Source organism: Glossina fuscipes, unplaced genomic scaffold, assembly GCF_014805625.2.
Source record: "Glossina fuscipes isolate IAEA_lab_2018 unplaced genomic scaffold, Yale_Gfus_2 0, whole genome shotgun sequence".
Taxonomy (NCBI): domain Eukaryota; kingdom Metazoa; phylum Arthropoda; class Insecta; order Diptera; family Glossinidae; genus Glossina; species Glossina fuscipes.
The window spans coordinates 39,307,724-39,324,666 of NW_023998414.1; the positions used below are offsets into that span (position 1 = coordinate 39,307,724).

Below are 16,943 nucleotides of genomic sequence, written 5' to 3' on the forward strand. Positions count from 1 at the left end.
AGAAGATTTAAAACATTTATAAAAGTATACACAGAAGGGAGGATTTACCAAAAGAGTTTTGGAAATCATTTGTTATTCTGGTGGATATATAAGCTTGAGCCGTAGTCGAGAAACTGCAAGGTACATCTTTAAAGATATAATTGAAGCATTTACTTTATCGAAATATATATTTGGAATAATTGAAGAGCATGTATCCGAACAATCGAGGATCTTTACAACGCATAGTATTGGATGAGATTGCTTTGGAAGGCTTAGAAGGCATAACATTACCTTGTAAATAAAACTAAATTATTAAATATTTTTTCTGTTTGCTGATAATTGAAATATTTTAGCTTTATGGGTGTATATGGGCAAAGCTTTACAAATTGATTTACCGCTGCCATTGCATCTCCGAGATGAAATATGGCGATTCATACTAAGAGTTCATGAACATTTACAATTTTTTCAATTACCTCAGGATCGTGAAACCATTGAGTACTTCGATCGTTACCAAATAGTTGATTCCGATTTGGGGGTACCAATAACACCGGTAAGCATTTTCAAAAGCTATTGCGAAATATAGTTAATAAAATTAATATCTATTTTATATCTAACGTTATTGTCAGGAAAAATGCCCATTTACACGTTATAAGTGCGTGCCTATATCCGATGATTCTATATTGGGTTCATGTGAATTTTATAAGGAACGGAAGCTGGTACCATTTGAATTAGTAAAAGATTTAGACATTGAAACTGTGTTAAAAACGTAAGCTAAATTATTATTCAAATCGTATAATTTTATTTATACACTAATGGAAGATATGTCAAACTGCGATCACCGTTAAAAAGTTTAGAATAGATTTAATACTAACTCTTATTCCATAGCATCCATGAATTTCTTATCTATTGTTTTTGTCTGTTGTATAAAAGGACCTTGCATTAGTCTACATATTGTTACATCGGAAACTATTTTTAGAACGTTCTAAACAGGCCATTTACAACGATAGTGTTTGCCGGCAACACATCCTTTGGATCTACCACGAGTTGAACATTCTAATCAATTGGTGGAAAGAAGTTGCCTCATGCTAACGAAATTCTTTAGCAATCTAATCATGATCGATCAACTTGGCAATTTTGTTTTCGGCTGATGATTCCTACGTTTTAAGTTTAATCTTAATACACACACACACACACACACACACAAACACAAACACAAACACAAACATACGCGCACATAATATTTGATATCGTTTTAATGATCGCAGTGTCTTATACTCTTAGTACTATGATTTTTCCAACGAATACTTATATCTGCCATACCTCTGTCGTTCGCACATCTTGCATAATCGGATTCTTCCCCCCTTGCCAGGCGATGGTTTATTTTGAATAAAATAAGTATTTTGTTCAGATAGATATAAGCGATGTAAAGATCAAAGTAAAAAGAATGCTTATGTAGAATCTGGAAATCAATTTACATATCATATTTTTTTTAGGTTCGGTAAAACATTCATTATTGTTGCGAGCCAAGATTTACGTTATAACGCTTTAACACCAGAAAATATTCCGCGACCTAAAGATCTAACGCCTATACAATATTGCATTTGGGAGGCTATAGGTCGTTCACGTTTTAATGGCGAGACGACAGCTGGACCTTGGTCATTGCAGCATTTCTGCAAAGACGCCACAATTGTTTTCTACATAAAGTAAAGAAATTTTTTCTTAAAATTTTTCATAATTTCACAATTTCGTAAAAAAATTTTAGAAATAAGCTTATACGTCATGGTGTTATCAGCCATCATTTGTTTAATGAAAAACGTGGCGAGCGTTTAATTGTTGGTATTCTGTTAACTTTACCACGTTTTCACCCCACTAATCGTAGTACATTAATAGCTATGGTGGAGAAACTATACTCAATACTTAAAGAAAAACCTGATCAGAAAATGCCTTTAATGCAAATTCTTACCCACTTCCCGACCTTTGAGCGCTCAAAAACGCTACGAAAGGCAATGTTAACACATCTTTTTAGACAAATATTTGAAACGCAGGTAATATTAATTCAGCTAAGTCATAGAAAGCCCTGACCTTAATCTTATATTATGTTACAGTCTTTGCCCTATTTGGAAGTGTATAAAAATGCCAAATCAAAAAATGCAAACGCAAGTCCAAGCTCTAAAGGACGCACAGTAACTGTAGTGAGCTTAAGACATCCCGATCGTTCAATTGATGAATTATTTCATGGATTTGAAAATGAACATGGCAAAACCGATGTCGAAACTGCCGGTGAGTATATATAAGTAGCCAATGAAATGACTTTGGCTGGATTAAGGGATAAGTCACTATTTAATGGTTGCTTATATCATTTAATTGTGAGCTAAAAGTACAGTCTAACATTATTATTCTGAGGTGGTTGTTTAAAGATTTTTTTTACACTCAACGAAAAGGTGTCCTTGGGCTACAATTCATGTAATATATTTCATTATATAATTCCTTATGCATTATTGTAATCACTGCCGAAGGAGAGAGGTATATTCGCTTCAGTTACGATGTAATGTTCGTTGGAAGGGAATTGAAACCTTATGACGGCAATTAAGCAGTAAACCGTTTATTTTTTTTAACAAAATTGCATTCGATCTAAGACGTCTGATTAATGATTTGAGTAAATGAACAATTTTGCGTATGTGAAAACTTTCTGCCTCCGTTTATTGATTTACCGAAATTTTAGATACATGCAGCTACCAATTTTGATATACACACGTTATAAATTTCCCTATTTCGAAAGAAGTCTTCGTACGGATGATTTAAAAGCCCTATTAACATTTTTCTGCAGGGCTTTTGTTAAATATTTTTTGGTTTCCTTTCACTTTTAACACCGACATGTATGGGAACATTATGTGTTGTATATGTCGAATATTTCTTACAAGACATGCAAGTGTTCCCTTATCGGCATGATTATCACTGCCATAAATTTTGTTAAAAATTTGAAAACATTGCTCAATAATATGTCATTCCAATAATCCCAAAAGGTATAAAGGTATAAGGTTTGTTCCTGCATTCATTTTAATCTTTTTGGCATTTTAATCGTTTTGGTGGACACTGCTGGATTACTTGCAATACTTTAACAATGTATATGTATGTACAACTTTCGCTTAAATGACTGTTTATAGATTGCGACTTATTCTAAGCAATCGATCGCCAAAGAGATAATCACAGAAAAGTAGCATATACGAAAAATTAAGCCTAAATCGGAGAATAATATCCGGATATTGTAATATTGACTTAATTCTTTTACAATTTTTTTTGTTTAGATGAGGATTTTCACAATGAGAAGCATTCATTTATTGATATGACATTACGTGAGGAGTTTTACCAATGTGTGTCTCGTTTCGGTTCCCGCGGCTGTAGCCAAACCGAAATATATCGATATATGTCCACACATCATTTGACCTTACGTCAGTTAATAAAGCAAATGTTAGGCGAAGGTCTTATAAAATCGTATTTTACGGATGCTGGACGCCAAAGGCTTAATATGTAAGAGCGTAAAAATAAAAATAAAGGAAATATAGCATCCTCTGTAACATTTCGATACAATTTAATTTTAGGTATGTAGCTATTGAGCATGCAGATCCAGTTAAGAAAAAAGTTGCTACTTCGTTGGCTGCTCTTAAAAATTTACAATGTGCGGAAGAGCCTAACATACCAGAAGAAGGAGTCACTTTTAATGATATACCTCAGATAACGGCGCGTATTAAACCGTTCGAGTACAATGATTTTCAAATGCAAAGAGAAAATAATAGTCAAAAAGTTATAACGCGAAAAACTTACATAGTTAAGACTATAGATGAAAAATGTATAATGTCTGTAATGGAGTTATGCAAGGCGATTAAAATCATGGAAGCTAATCAGGGTCAACAGGGTGAAGTGTGCCGCAAATCAATACGGCGATTATTGTGTAGCATGACCCAACTGAAGATTGTACGGTTATATGAAATAGCCTTGCAGTGTGAAGAGCAAATTCGTTTATATCGTTTGGTTACCCATCCCAAGATAGACATTAATCACAAAGTTTTAAAAAATGAAATATTAAAGCTGAAGAACAGCTTTTTCCTATCAATAGAAGAGAGACGTTTGCGTCAATTGGCTTCCTTTAGATACCAAAATAAACGATTGAAATCGATGAAAAAACTGAAAGAAGCCAAAGCCAAGGAGATGATACCATTAAAGTCATATAAACATCCGAAATTTTTAGTTTCCCGTTATTTGCATGAATTCCTTTTTTATATTGTGGTGGAGTTAAGCGAATATCAGGCTACTTACGAAGTCAACGAAGAGTTGCTCATGTATTGGCAACAAAGCGAACCTTCACTTCAAGTAAACGATTACTTCAAAAATATTCAACCCGAACATGCCAAACTGAGGGCATACACAAAAGATATCAGTTGGCGTACATTTATTCAGCCACTGCCGAAATACTCGGATAAACCGGTGGGCTGGGTTTACTTTGTTGATGCGATTGATCGTATACCTTTGTCCATATTCAATAAAATATTCCGTTTAGACAGAGGCATTGATCAGCGGTTAGCTGACTATCTGGCCCATCCCGTGCGACAGTACTATCTGATGCGTCAATTGCCGGCCGATCTACAATGCAAAATCAGTCGCGTACAATTGCAGCGCGTTTATATATCGATTTTAAAACTCTTGAACCATATGGGTCTAGTGCAGGTAACGTAAATAGCGTTATGTATGTTTAGATTAGATTGGGTCTGGTCTAATCATTGCCAATTCTATTTCGCCGTAGGTAGGCGATCGGTTAGACGTCAGAGATCCGTTAATTATGTGGATTTATTTCAATCGTAAAGCTCGAATTTTCGACACTACTCCGTCGGAAATGAGTTACGCTAAGGTAACTGCAGAACGTGAATACATACCCATCTGTTTTGAATTTCGTAATTTCGATGATGTTCATCATTATTGGACTACTCTGCAACGCATTTGCGTATACACCAAACTTGGATACCGGCGTGGCAAGAATGAGAAGTGTGCGCATGAGAAAGTGTTAACATTTTTAACTGCTGTTGATTTCGACGAAGCACCGGCTAATGATAATGGCGATCAGCCAGGTGACGGCTTGGGCGCCGCCGGTCTTTCTACGCGCTTGTTCGCGCATACCTTCCGCAATTGGTCATGGGCCATACAAACCCATTCACCGCCTATAAAAAATGCACGCACCGGGCGTACTCTTGGTTCTACGTCGACAGTAATAAGAAGCAATAGCAAAACTATTAGAGTATTAGGGCATAATGTCAGAAAGACACATACACATATTAGTGTCGCTAAGCGTGCAACCATTGCCCCGTCCGTTAAACGTGCCAAAAAATCGGCCATTGTAGACGCCATCGATCGCGATGCTCTAAAGAATATGCGTACATTGCGCGTGCAATGGTCAAAACAGGAAGACGAAGTATTATTGGTGGCTAAGGCGGTTTCGATTTATTTAGCAACTCCGATACCTGCTTTTGGTCTTTTAAGCATTGGCAAAGTATGTAGAGATGTGATACGACATTCTCTTGAATTTTATAATAAAACTACTCAGGCTTGTGTAAGACGTGTTCAATTTTTGGTGCGTCAAAAAAGACACATACCCCAAGTCCCTACTTATTTGCATATGATGCAAACGGACAATTACCTGCAAGAAAAATATGCCGAAGGCTTTTTGCAAAAACTCAAAAAGATTTATCCGGATCGCAATGAATACACGAACGCTTTATCTCTTCATTTTACATTGGTCATGTGTTTCCTTTATAAAAGGATTTACAATGCCACCGATTCCATTATCAAATCGAAGTACTTGTTACCCGACACAGTGGCTGAATTCGAAAAATGTTTTACAAATCGGAGATCTGTTCAAACGGGCGAAGATGTGATCATATACCGAAATCCTGAAACAGATTTTGATTTGAAAATCGCAACAGTCATCAATACATTACACAGTTCGCTTTGTTCAATGCGCGACAAGACCTTATACAATTTACAGGCGTTTGAAATTTACAAAAGCTTCTCTGAAGAAATTTTACAGATCGCGTTTGCTAAAGCGCGCAGCGATGGTTTAGTGGTGGCGATCAAACGGAAAAATTTGAATCTATTACCTAATCAATTAGCCGGACCCGCTTACATACTTTCATCAAAATATAGGTTACGATTATTCTTCCTACGAATACCTTATAGTGTCTTTGATTCATTCTACGACTATTATGAAAACGTATTGACTTTCTTCTTTGGATCACACATTGCACAGCATGCAACGAAAGATTGCATGGAACTGAAGTCGCCTACATTAGGCCAATTGTTTGTTATTGCCGAAAGTTTATCCCGCGAATTATTGGTGCCCAATCTAAAATTGCCTATCAATATCCTAACGGTAGATGCTGAGCAAAATCAAGCAGTTTCTCCTATGGATCGTATTTTAGATCATTATCATACTATTTTTGACAACGCTCCAAATCCAGAATATAGTAAATATATCGAAAATGAACCCAATGAAAAACAGGTAAGTGATGAAACCAGTGATATATACGTCAGCTCAAAATCTTTACTCATTTCGATATTGTAGGTACGCGTTAAGTTTCGTCCAGCTAATCTTAGTTATAAACTGCACTATACTCCTTATGATTTCATTTCTAAATTGCCCATAAGATATTTGCATTTCTTTTGCGCTCTAAAACATATGGAACAAGAAATTGATATAAATTTTAATAAATTGGAAAAAGAAGATGAAGATGGACACAAAGTCATTGAATGTCCGTTCAAATGTATTTTACTTGAAGATAATTACCTGAACGCTATTGAGGCCATTGTAGCGGAAAAGAAAGAGGGGCTGAGCTCATTAAGTGAGATAGCACCGCAAAAACTGTTAAATATGGCTACGAGTGGCTTATCGGTCAAGGTAGAAAATAGTAATCTATTAACTCTAGTCAGAATGTTGGAATCGTTTTGGCATGAAAAAGAATCAGAAATTGAACGGAAAGATTTGGGTAAAATAGTTGGTAGCCTTAAGGCTTCCAAGCCCATTGATTGGTGTCAATTATGCCGCGAAATTTTGAATTTCGATGCCAATGACGATGATTACGATAAAGCTGAGGAATACGAACCCACGCTTAATAAAGAAGAACGCATTGTCCGAGCCCAGGATGTATTTGTTGTAAATTTACCAACGCTACAATTAAAAGTAAATGAAAACGTACAAAAAAGCACCGACACAATACCATACAACGCTTTAAATATACCGAAAATTTTAGTTCAATCGGAGCTTATTAAAGAGCAAATATTAAAAAAAATTGCCGAGTAAGATGAGCACAGTTTTGAAATGCTTAATATATATATATATATATATAGTAGGCGAACTAAAGTCAGTCCTTTTTCTCTTTGCATTATAGTGAAGCATTATGGAAGTATACGGATTTGGATATTGGAATGACTCGGGAGAAATCAAGACAACTTGGTTTTAATGAAATAGAACAGAAACGCCTAATGGAAATTCATGATTACATAGAAACTTATAATCTTGGTGTTCCAGTTACTGAACTGATGGTGAGAAAGTTGTCATATTTTTTTTTTTTTTTTTTTTTTTTTTTGGTTACAATTTTATAAAAGAGTTGCCTTTTCTTCCATACACACATCAATACATACATACATACATATATATTAGAGTAAATTCCCTCAGATTGAATTTTTACAAAAATCGTTGGACTTACTCTGTTCGGACTATTTGATTAAACGTGTGGGCATTTATACGTTTATGTATGTGCACAAAAATCACATACGTTCCTGGGTGGTGCATACCTTTAACTTGAAACGTTTAGAACGTGAAAATATAGGCGGATCTACGGCAGCGTTAAAGAGAAATTATGCATCTTTGACGAATCCAATTGAGGATAGCTTCGAAGAAGCTGCGGAAAATGCTCCCTATAAATTGCAAAAGTTAGATGAGGATCCAAATCAAATTGAGCAGCCTAGCACAAGTAGGCCTAGTAAACGTATTGTAAAACCTGTAAAACGTTTTACGGTAACCGAAACAAGATGCAATGTAAATACAGCAGAAAGGTATTCTTCCTACTTATTAGAAAGAGTTTAATAATGCTTTCAATGCGCGTACTTGCAGGGATGTTATTGTTATAAAACCAGTGCCCTGGATACGTTTAAACGGTTCGTTAAATCGTCGCGTGTTAGACAAATGGCTGGGTTCCATATTAACTGAATGCGTAGTCAGGTGCTGTTGTAGCGTAAGAGAAATTTGCCAAAGATTCCCTCTTATGTTACCGGTCGATATCATGTTCTTATTAGAGATTTTAAATGATCTTAAATGTTTGCATATGATAGAAATGCAAAAGCAAGAGCTAGACCTATTCTCCCAATATGAAACGGCTGCTGAAAGTAAGTTTATGTTTACTCGATATTTACTACAAACAAATTTTGATGAAAATTGATTTGTTTTTATTGCATTTACAGTCATCGTGACAAAACTCTATAATCCCGAAATGACATACATTCATACACATGGCGATGCAATAATGCGATTGGCTGTGTTTATCGGTAAAAAGAAATATAATACCGAGTTTATTTAAATGAAGAAGCCCTTGCGCAAATGGAAAATCAAGCACATTTATAACGAAGCGAAATGTAGCATCAATTGGAATATAAATAATTGGAAGCATTTTGAAAATATGATAATATCTGTGTTCTAACTTCGACCTCGTTTCGGCTGTTCTGCCCAAACACTGGTCACTTTGCCAATAGATCACAATTAACATAATCATTTTATTAAGCCATAGTAAACGATATTTGCTTTATTTCTAACACTTTTACACTATCGTTCCTGTAAAACTACTCTTTTGAGGTAAACAGTTTGCCAGTAGCCAGTTTGCATTTCATTATGTCTTCACCGACAGAAACAAAAACTGAAAATACAAATTCCAATGTGCATTTCCTCGTATCTGACGATATTTTTGTTTTGCTCATCTTCAAAAAAATGTCTTTCATATAAGCATATCTTATAGTTTATTTCATATATATTAACATATAACTCACTGCTACTCACTGTTTTCTACGGCCATTACATTTTGTCTGCACTTTACTATAAATTATTCGACACTACTCATCGTCCATTCCAGCCATTGCCTTTATTTTCATTATTGTTTGCTTTAAGTTCGTTGAACGGGGACGAATAAATACATCACTAGTTGTGATAAGTTTTAAATAACTACTAGGGCCACATAAAGCAAATTCCTTTCCTACTACCACCAACTTCTTGATATCTATCTATCTGGGGAATAAAATCTCTCAGAAATCTTGGCGAATGGACTTTTCACGTGTAACTCAAACACAACAGTGGAATGCAACAAAACGGCCTGTAAAAGATGTCAATCAAATCGAATCTACCACAAGTATGCTTGTAATATAATTTTTTGAGAAGAAATTGCTTTATCGAATAAAGGTATCTGATATTTATTCAGCGTTATGCTTGCAACGTGTTCAGTTGTATGAACGGAACGTGTGCAGTAAATATCGCATATATGATAGTCGACTTTTTTTTTTTTTTTTTTTTTTTTTTTTTTTTGAAAATTTCCATTTATTATTATTGTTTCCAAAGTTAGCAAAATCTTGTAGTTTTTTTTTTTGTTAATTTTTTTATTTATGCAAGTTCTCCAAATGTATTCTCTCTTTTATACAAGCGTCGCTTAATATCTCGATCTTGTTATCGGATGTAATAAGAATATCATCTTCTACTCGCACTCCCATGCCGCGAAATTCTTTTGGCACATCAGAGCGATCTTTTGGTATATAAATTCCAGGTTCTACTGTACATACCATGCCAGGTAATAGTGTTAAATTGCGAGGGATTTGTGGTGTATCATGTACATCCATGCCCAGATAATGTGAAACATGATGTGGACAAAATTCATAACCAGCCTATTATAAGGTTACCGATAACTTTCACTTTATTTTATATATAATCGTTTCAATAACCTACTCTGCCCAAACCGATCAAGTCGTCAATGCTCTTAGATACGATCCCAACTTCTTGCAAATATTTTCCCAATTTTATACACATAGTGTCAAAAAGTTCATCTAAGGTTTGCCCGCCTTCCTTTAACATTATATCTGTAAACGTAATTTTTATCAAGCAATTTTCTAATGTCAAGACTTGCGAATTGCGCTTCACTTACTAATTAATTCCTTTTGTAATTGTAAAACTACGTCATATAAAATCTTTTGAGGTTTACTGAATTCTCCATTAACTGGCCAGGTACGCGTTATATCACTTGTGTACCCACCATATTCACAGCCCGCATCCATTAGCACTAAATCACCGCTTTTTGTTAATTGACTATTTTCAATATAATGTATGGTGGTGGCGTTAGCACCACTGGCCACTACTGGAGGATAAGCTAAATAGCTAGCGTTGCGTAGACGACACTGATAATCGATCATTGCAAAGATATGATGTTCTGAATGTCCAGGCTTAGTGCAACGCATTACGTCATTTATGGCTTCGGAAGCTATTTGGCAGGTGCGCCTCATTAAATTTTGTTCTGCTGGCGACTTAATTAGGCGCATTCCATGCACTAATCCTATGGGCGACAATAATTGTTCTTCGCTTTTAATTGTCTCCAGAACGTTTAGCATTTGTTTATTGAGTTGCGGCAAATCGGAGATCCTCGAATCGTACCAAATCAACGGTCTCTCCTGTTGTAATAATTTTGTAAATATTGGCTTAAAGTTCTCCATTGGATAGCTTTCGTCGACACCAAACAGCTCGGAAGCCAACTCAACACCGGTACGTGTACCTTCCCATAATTCGGCGTGGCTGTCCTTAGGTCTCATAAATAAAGTAGATTTTATATTGTTTCTATCATCTATACTCATCATAAGCACTGTGTCTGGTTCCAAGCAGCCACACAGATAATAAAAATCAGAGTTTTGTCGAAACACATAAGGAATTTTATCGCTCATATATTTCTTGGTAGATGAGGGGATAATTACCTGCAAATTATAGACATATATGAAATGTTACCATATTTATATGATTTATGGACCACCTTACTGCATGATGCCGCTTATCTCGATTAATACCTCGAGTATTTTCGGCAACGTATTTTTGCAGTCTTATCATTAGTCGATGCCTGCGCTGTTTAAATTCGTCTAACTTTATCCCAGTTACTAGTTCATCTTGATTAATTAAATGCGGATGTGTTAAGGCTACCGGCTGGCCAAATCTCTTGCCGCTTAAAACATTTGTAGCTGATGTATTTGCTCTGGTTGGTGTCGTTGTTACAGCTGTTGCTGATGTAGAAAAAACGCTTATACTCCTCAGCTGATCTAAAATTATTATAATTTTTAATCCATTCATTGATCTATATTATTTATTATTTACCGAGTCTAATGGGCGAAATATAGACTGCATTGCGATAAAAAAGTTTCTTCCACATTATAAAGAGAGTCTATTTTTTCAATACAATCCTGATCATTCCAACAAAAAAAAATAAATAGAACTTAATCAAGAAAATAAATATAAAAATTCTTGCTCTTGTTCTTCTTCTTCTAAAATTGAATAAACAACAATAATCAACAATATCTGACTCACTGTGCTGAGTAAAAAAGTTGACTCATGAACTTAAAATGCTTTGCCTGCACCTCGATAATGTTAGCGCTCAGTTCGGTGGTTCATGTATATATATATATATATATATATCGTTTTATATCATTTTATTTTTCCGTATTTTTACAACATTTTAATATTATATTAACATATTCTGGCATTTTGTCCATTTTCCCAATGATTTCGAGATGGTATAGCTGCAATAATATATAATCTTGTATATATAAATGTGAATAAAAAATATGCATTCATCTCCCCTTGTACGTGTCCTGAATAGTTTTATACAATTTTTATAGGCGTGGCATTCGATGCGCCAATGCCACTATTACTCGTTTGCAGTGTCAGCGCATGCTGTGCTTGAGCCACACACGCGACACACGGACACGGTCCGCCCAGTTTCTCTGCCAAGGCAGAACGCAATTTAAGAGCCGGTCCTAATTTCATGCCCAACGAGTTCACCAGATGATCTTCAGTTAGTAAAGGCAAGCCCGACCCATCAATACATTGATCACGAAAATGCTGCAACGAACAACAAAATGTGTACAGATAACAATGAGTAACACCGTAGTGTAAGATGTGCTAGCGTGAAGATTGCAAGTTTACATATAATTGCATTTGCGTGTATAACGAAAGTGTGGATATGTTGCGCAAACAAAACGAATGTGATTGATTTTGAACAATTATGCGTTTTGATCACAAGCTCTCAACAAAGGGTAGATTGCAGTGTATGCCGCCAAATTTCCGGGAATAAAAAGTATAAATATGGTGTGACAAACAGGTAGACCGATAATCGGGCACACAAATACAAAATAATCAGGAGATTGCAAAGCCCCAGATGTGCATGAGGGCCTGCTCGCAATGTTATTAGCGTCTGGTGTGTTTAAACATTGGTCTAGTAAAAGGCATAAAACATTCTGCATGAAGTTACAATAGGTGAATCAGGGTATTATTGTTTATCTGCGGAGCTAAGGAGTATTAGCGGCGACGATGAATTGAATCATTCAAAGACTGTTGCCCGAAAAAGTTGGAAATCTGCTTGTCGATCGCCCCCAACTCAGCAGAAATCAGGGCACGATCATTAACATGTGATCGTCTAGAAGATGCGCTATTATCTGCTTTAGTGAATACCCATGTGGCTAGGTATCCGGTATTGGAAATATCTAATCTCTAACATACATGAATGAATTCTGGCTAAGAGAAACCATGCAAATCAAATAACACAGACTTGCTCCTACAATTGTAAGGCATTCAGCCGGGAATATAGAACTGCTTGGATGGTTTTGAAAAATAAGGTTCATTGATAATATCCGCGAACCAGAGATCGGAATTGAATTCATAAGTAAAAATGAATGAAAAATGCTTCCATATGTCATTAACCAAATTCCAGTAACAGCATTATTGCCCTTCCGTAGTAGTATTTGTGGACTTCCGCACTGACAGGAATTTCATTATAGGCTGAAAATTACGTAAATTATTTTTGTTAGTTCTTAAAATTTGTAACTTTGTAAGAATTGACCGGTAGAAGATCGTAAATGAAAGACAGACCGATTGACACACATTATTAGTGACGACATTGGCAAATGATCGAAATTTTTTAGGTAAAGGCATAACATTTGCCATTTGTTCTAAGCTTAATGCATGAGAGGAGGTCATGACACCTAGAACTAGACGAGAAGGCATATTCAATTGAAGTCGGCATAATTGAGAAAGCGTCTCCTAGTTTTGCCCTTACTAGCCCAATAAGCAACTTAATCAAGGCGTGTAGTATCAGCAGATCCACAAGATAGCAATGTGGAACAAGTGCTAACGATCTTGTTCAATTCCATGAGTAGAAAGAGTTCGTTTTCACTGTCCAAGGTCTACAAGTGACCGTATGAAAAGGTGTCTTCTGAGAGACTTATATCTTTGTTGAATCCAGAATAAGATATTTCTTCTAAGGACGGAAATATCACATTGTTCTTTATATGACACAGAGTGCATTGTAGGAGAGACCTTCTAAATATTCCTCTATTAAAAGGCAAAACGGGGCCGATTCGGCTTAACATTTTATCGCCCTGATTCCCTTTTTGGTTGGAAAGTTACGCGTTTCGCCCGATTAAAGCAATCGTTATTAGCGCAAAAACACATTCACACCATGCAACTAGGTACAGAAGGTAATGGACAAAAACTGAGAATAATTTTGCTTCTAGGTGCGCGTAGTTTTTTTTTTTTTTTTTTTAGAAAGTGGACGAATAGGTGATTTGGCTCCAGGCAAGAACGAATACATGTATTTTTATTTATTTATGTATTTCTACATGAAACACAGCTAATAAATACACAACCGAATTAGATAGAGTCTTAGGAATGAATCTTATCTGCAAAAATGTAAAAAAAAAACAAAAAAGATTAAGAATAATGAAAACAAAAGCCATGTGTTAATAAACAACAGAAAAAAAAAAAAAAAAAAAAAAAAAATAAGTAAAAAAATTAAATTCCGAATCGTTACCGGATCTATTTTGTACGCGTCACCGTTATCCTTAAAAAAGACAAAAGAAGTAAGAGATTGGATTGGGCGCGGCTGAGTTTTTCTATTTTCAAAATAAAAGTTTTTGTCGTAAAGGCATGTGGGCGTTGTAGGCGTGTCCTTTGAAAAGTTCATATCAATTGCAAATTCCGTTATAAATTTGTAGGCGATATCTTCACTTTCGCTAAAGCGAGCTTGTGCTTACCACAAGCAGACAGATAGACACACGGATCGGCAAATATGTTTAGATGCATTCCAAATTTGAAACTGGCCATGAATGCAATTTGTAGTTAGATAATATTAATTACATAAGTTAATTGCATTTCTCTGATAACGAAACGAAAGACAAAAGCTCGAGTTCATAGGTAAGCAATAGTAAGCATGAGCTTAGACGACAGCGCATGCTTCCGCGTCTCCTATTGGCGAGGAGCATAACACTCACTTTCCAATCGCTCAAGCTACAAAATATTTGTAATTAGAATAATTTGCGAATAAAAATGAAGATAATGAGAAAAATGTTCACATTTGCTTTAAAAATGATCGCGAATATTCAATATTTTATATCGAAATAAGAAAATTGTTTTTGCTAACGAAAAATTATTTGTATTTTTTCTATAATTATTCAATAACATAACATTTTGAGATCAGCAATAAAAATATGTCAACAAGAATTAAATCTCAATAAGACTGAATTCCTAAATTGGACACATTTTTTTTTTTTTTTTTTTTTTTGTTTTTAAATATATTTTTGTATTTCATCGTAGAAAGCTAGGACAAGAGCAGCACCTGTACCACGTAATATATTAGAGAAGGCACCTTTAAAGAATGCTCTTAATCCTTCCGTCTGATGGATGGTGTACCAACAATGCATTGTATTCTTATAAAGCATTTCTTCTTTTTTTAAACCCGATTGCATCATCATGCGTCGACGAACCGTATCAAAAGGGTACGATGTAATGCCTGCAATCGTTGTAACTACTTGGGCAATTGCCCAACTAATGTAGAATGGCGTCTCCTTAGGATTCGGTAGAAAATCACGACAGGTATCATAGAAACCAAAATATGTGGCACGGTATATAATAATACCTTGTACGGAAACATTAAAACCGCGATATAGGCCAACAAAACCATCACTTTTGAAGACTTTCATTATACAATCACCCAGACCATGAAATTGGCGAGTTTGCCCTTTACCCACATCCGCGGCGAGACTGAAAATTCCATAAGCATTTTCAAAAAGTTAGCAATCATTATGAATAATGCGTAAATTTTTTATTTACCGGGTACGAGCAAAATCTAACGGGTATACAATAAGCAAGGATGTAGCTCCAGCAGCTCCGCCCGAAGCTAAATTGCCAATAAAAAAACGCCAAAACTGTTCGTGCTTATTGACGCCGCCCAGAAATATCTAAAAATCAGTCAATTTATTCAAATATATAAGTTATCGGGTTAAATGTTATTTTATTTTATATATATAGGAACACGAAGCTAAAAATTATTCTTATTATTATTATTAATTACACAAATATATTTATATACCCTCACCGTACATAATTACCTGCTTGTATTTATCTTTGAAAGCAAAATTTAACGCTTGCGTTGGAAAATATCGAATGACATTAGCCAAATTGCCACGCCAATAGGATGCGAATCCTTGCTCCTTAGGCAAACGTACAAAGCAATCTACAATGCCTTTGTAACGCTGCTCTTCAGGAATCTGCTTAGATACTTCCTGAACCTGTAGTAGTAACTTTACGCGCTCAATCGGAGCGACTGCAGTTTTAGCAACGGCCGCAGATACTCCGCCAGCTAAGAAATCTTTCAAAAATGATACCGGATCTGATAAATTTTTGCCCATGATCAAATTTTGCGACTACCTACATATATAAAATACATTCAATTATATTATTTTGCTTACTTACAGCGATATATATATATAATATCGATTTCATAGTATAACAATAATTATTATATATTTTCCATAGCCACCACCATAGAATGGGAGTATACTCATTTTATCATAATGCTTGCACAATAGGCAAAAAGAAGCTACAGAGACCCTATATAGTATTTTTTTATTCTTGATCATTTTGAAATTCTGAATCAATTAAGCCATGTCTGTCGGTCTGTGTGCGGTGTGCGTTTGATAGAAACATTGGTAATTTCTGCAAACAGATTGCTATTAAAAATGGGACAAATTCGTTCAAGCACACGCACGCACGCAGCAAAGCGTAAAGTGAACGTAACTCGGCTTCTCTAAGGAAATATTAATAGATTTTTGCTATAAGGCTGAAATTTTTCTACTTTACGGAAAACTCGACCATTTAACATGCGAAAATGGGGAAAACCCGGCTTGCCTATATATATATATATAAAGTTACAAGTTATTAAATTTTCTTTTTTTCACGTTTTTATGCTTTTTGTATTTAATAATCGTAATCGGTGTGTTATCTGCTTAAGAATCCGTTAGTTCTAAAATAAATATGCTGGACACCATGACGTGGTGGAGCACCTTTCAATTAGTTTGTATCTCTGTCCGCCTAAAATTGTAGCGGAAAACTAAAGTCGAGTACATATTATATTCGAATTTCATTGGTACGGAATAAGTTTAATAATCGAATTACTAAAACAAGGTATGATTTAAAATTTATAAACTTTACCTGATTCTTGATAATCATTTCTGTATAAAATTGTAGAAAAATTTTGAAAATGTTTTCAAATATTTTGACTAATTTACCATAGTAAATTTAAAAAAAAATAAATAAATAAATTGAAAAAAAAAAAACCTTTTTGCCGGAAATACTT

The 16,943-nt window shown here is 35.1% G+C and overlaps 3 protein-coding genes across 3 annotated transcripts; 1 reads left to right on the forward strand and 2 right to left on the reverse strand.

Moving 5' to 3' along the window:
• Window positions 1–14: 14 nt before the first annotated feature.
• LOC119638079 (general transcription factor 3C polypeptide 1) lies at window positions 15–9,120 on the forward strand. The gene is made up of 15 exons (XM_038034707.1): window positions 15–120; window positions 186–273; window positions 333–529; window positions 606–745; window positions 1,473–1,682; window positions 1,742–2,024; window positions 2,085–2,259; window positions 3,285–3,507; window positions 3,579–4,701; window positions 4,778–6,526; window positions 6,590–7,320; window positions 7,413–7,566; window positions 7,685–8,079; window positions 8,138–8,409; window positions 8,485–9,120. Exons 2-15 carry the CDS (start codon window positions 189–191, stop codon window positions 8,598–8,600), a joined length of 5,853 nt encoding a protein of 1,950 aa, XP_037890635.1. The 5' UTR covers window positions 15–120; window positions 186–188; the 3' UTR covers window positions 8,601–9,120.
• Window positions 9,121–9,647: 527 nt separating this feature from the next.
• On the reverse strand, window positions 9,648–11,547 carry LOC119631587 (xaa-Pro aminopeptidase 3). The gene is made up of 5 exons (XM_038023942.1): window positions 11,411–11,547; window positions 11,081–11,355; window positions 10,203–11,019; window positions 10,007–10,137; window positions 9,648–9,945 (listed from the first exon to the last, which is right to left on the reverse strand). The coding sequence occupies exons 1-5, from the start codon at window positions 11,463–11,465 to the stop codon at window positions 9,664–9,666; spliced, it is 1,560 nt and encodes a 519-aa protein (XP_037879870.1). The 5' UTR covers window positions 11,466–11,547; the 3' UTR covers window positions 9,648–9,663.
• A 3,327-nt stretch (window positions 11,548–14,874) lies between these two features.
• LOC119631607 (ADP,ATP carrier protein 2-like) lies at window positions 14,875–16,874 on the reverse strand. Its single transcript, XM_038023985.1, has 4 exons — window positions 16,799–16,874; window positions 15,697–16,015; window positions 15,419–15,546; window positions 14,875–15,349 (listed from the first exon to the last, which is right to left on the reverse strand). Exons 2-4 carry the CDS (start codon window positions 15,994–15,996, stop codon window positions 14,875–14,877), a joined length of 903 nt encoding a protein of 300 aa, XP_037879913.1. The 5' UTR covers window positions 15,997–16,015; window positions 16,799–16,874.
• Window positions 16,875–16,943: the final 69 nt, after the last annotated feature.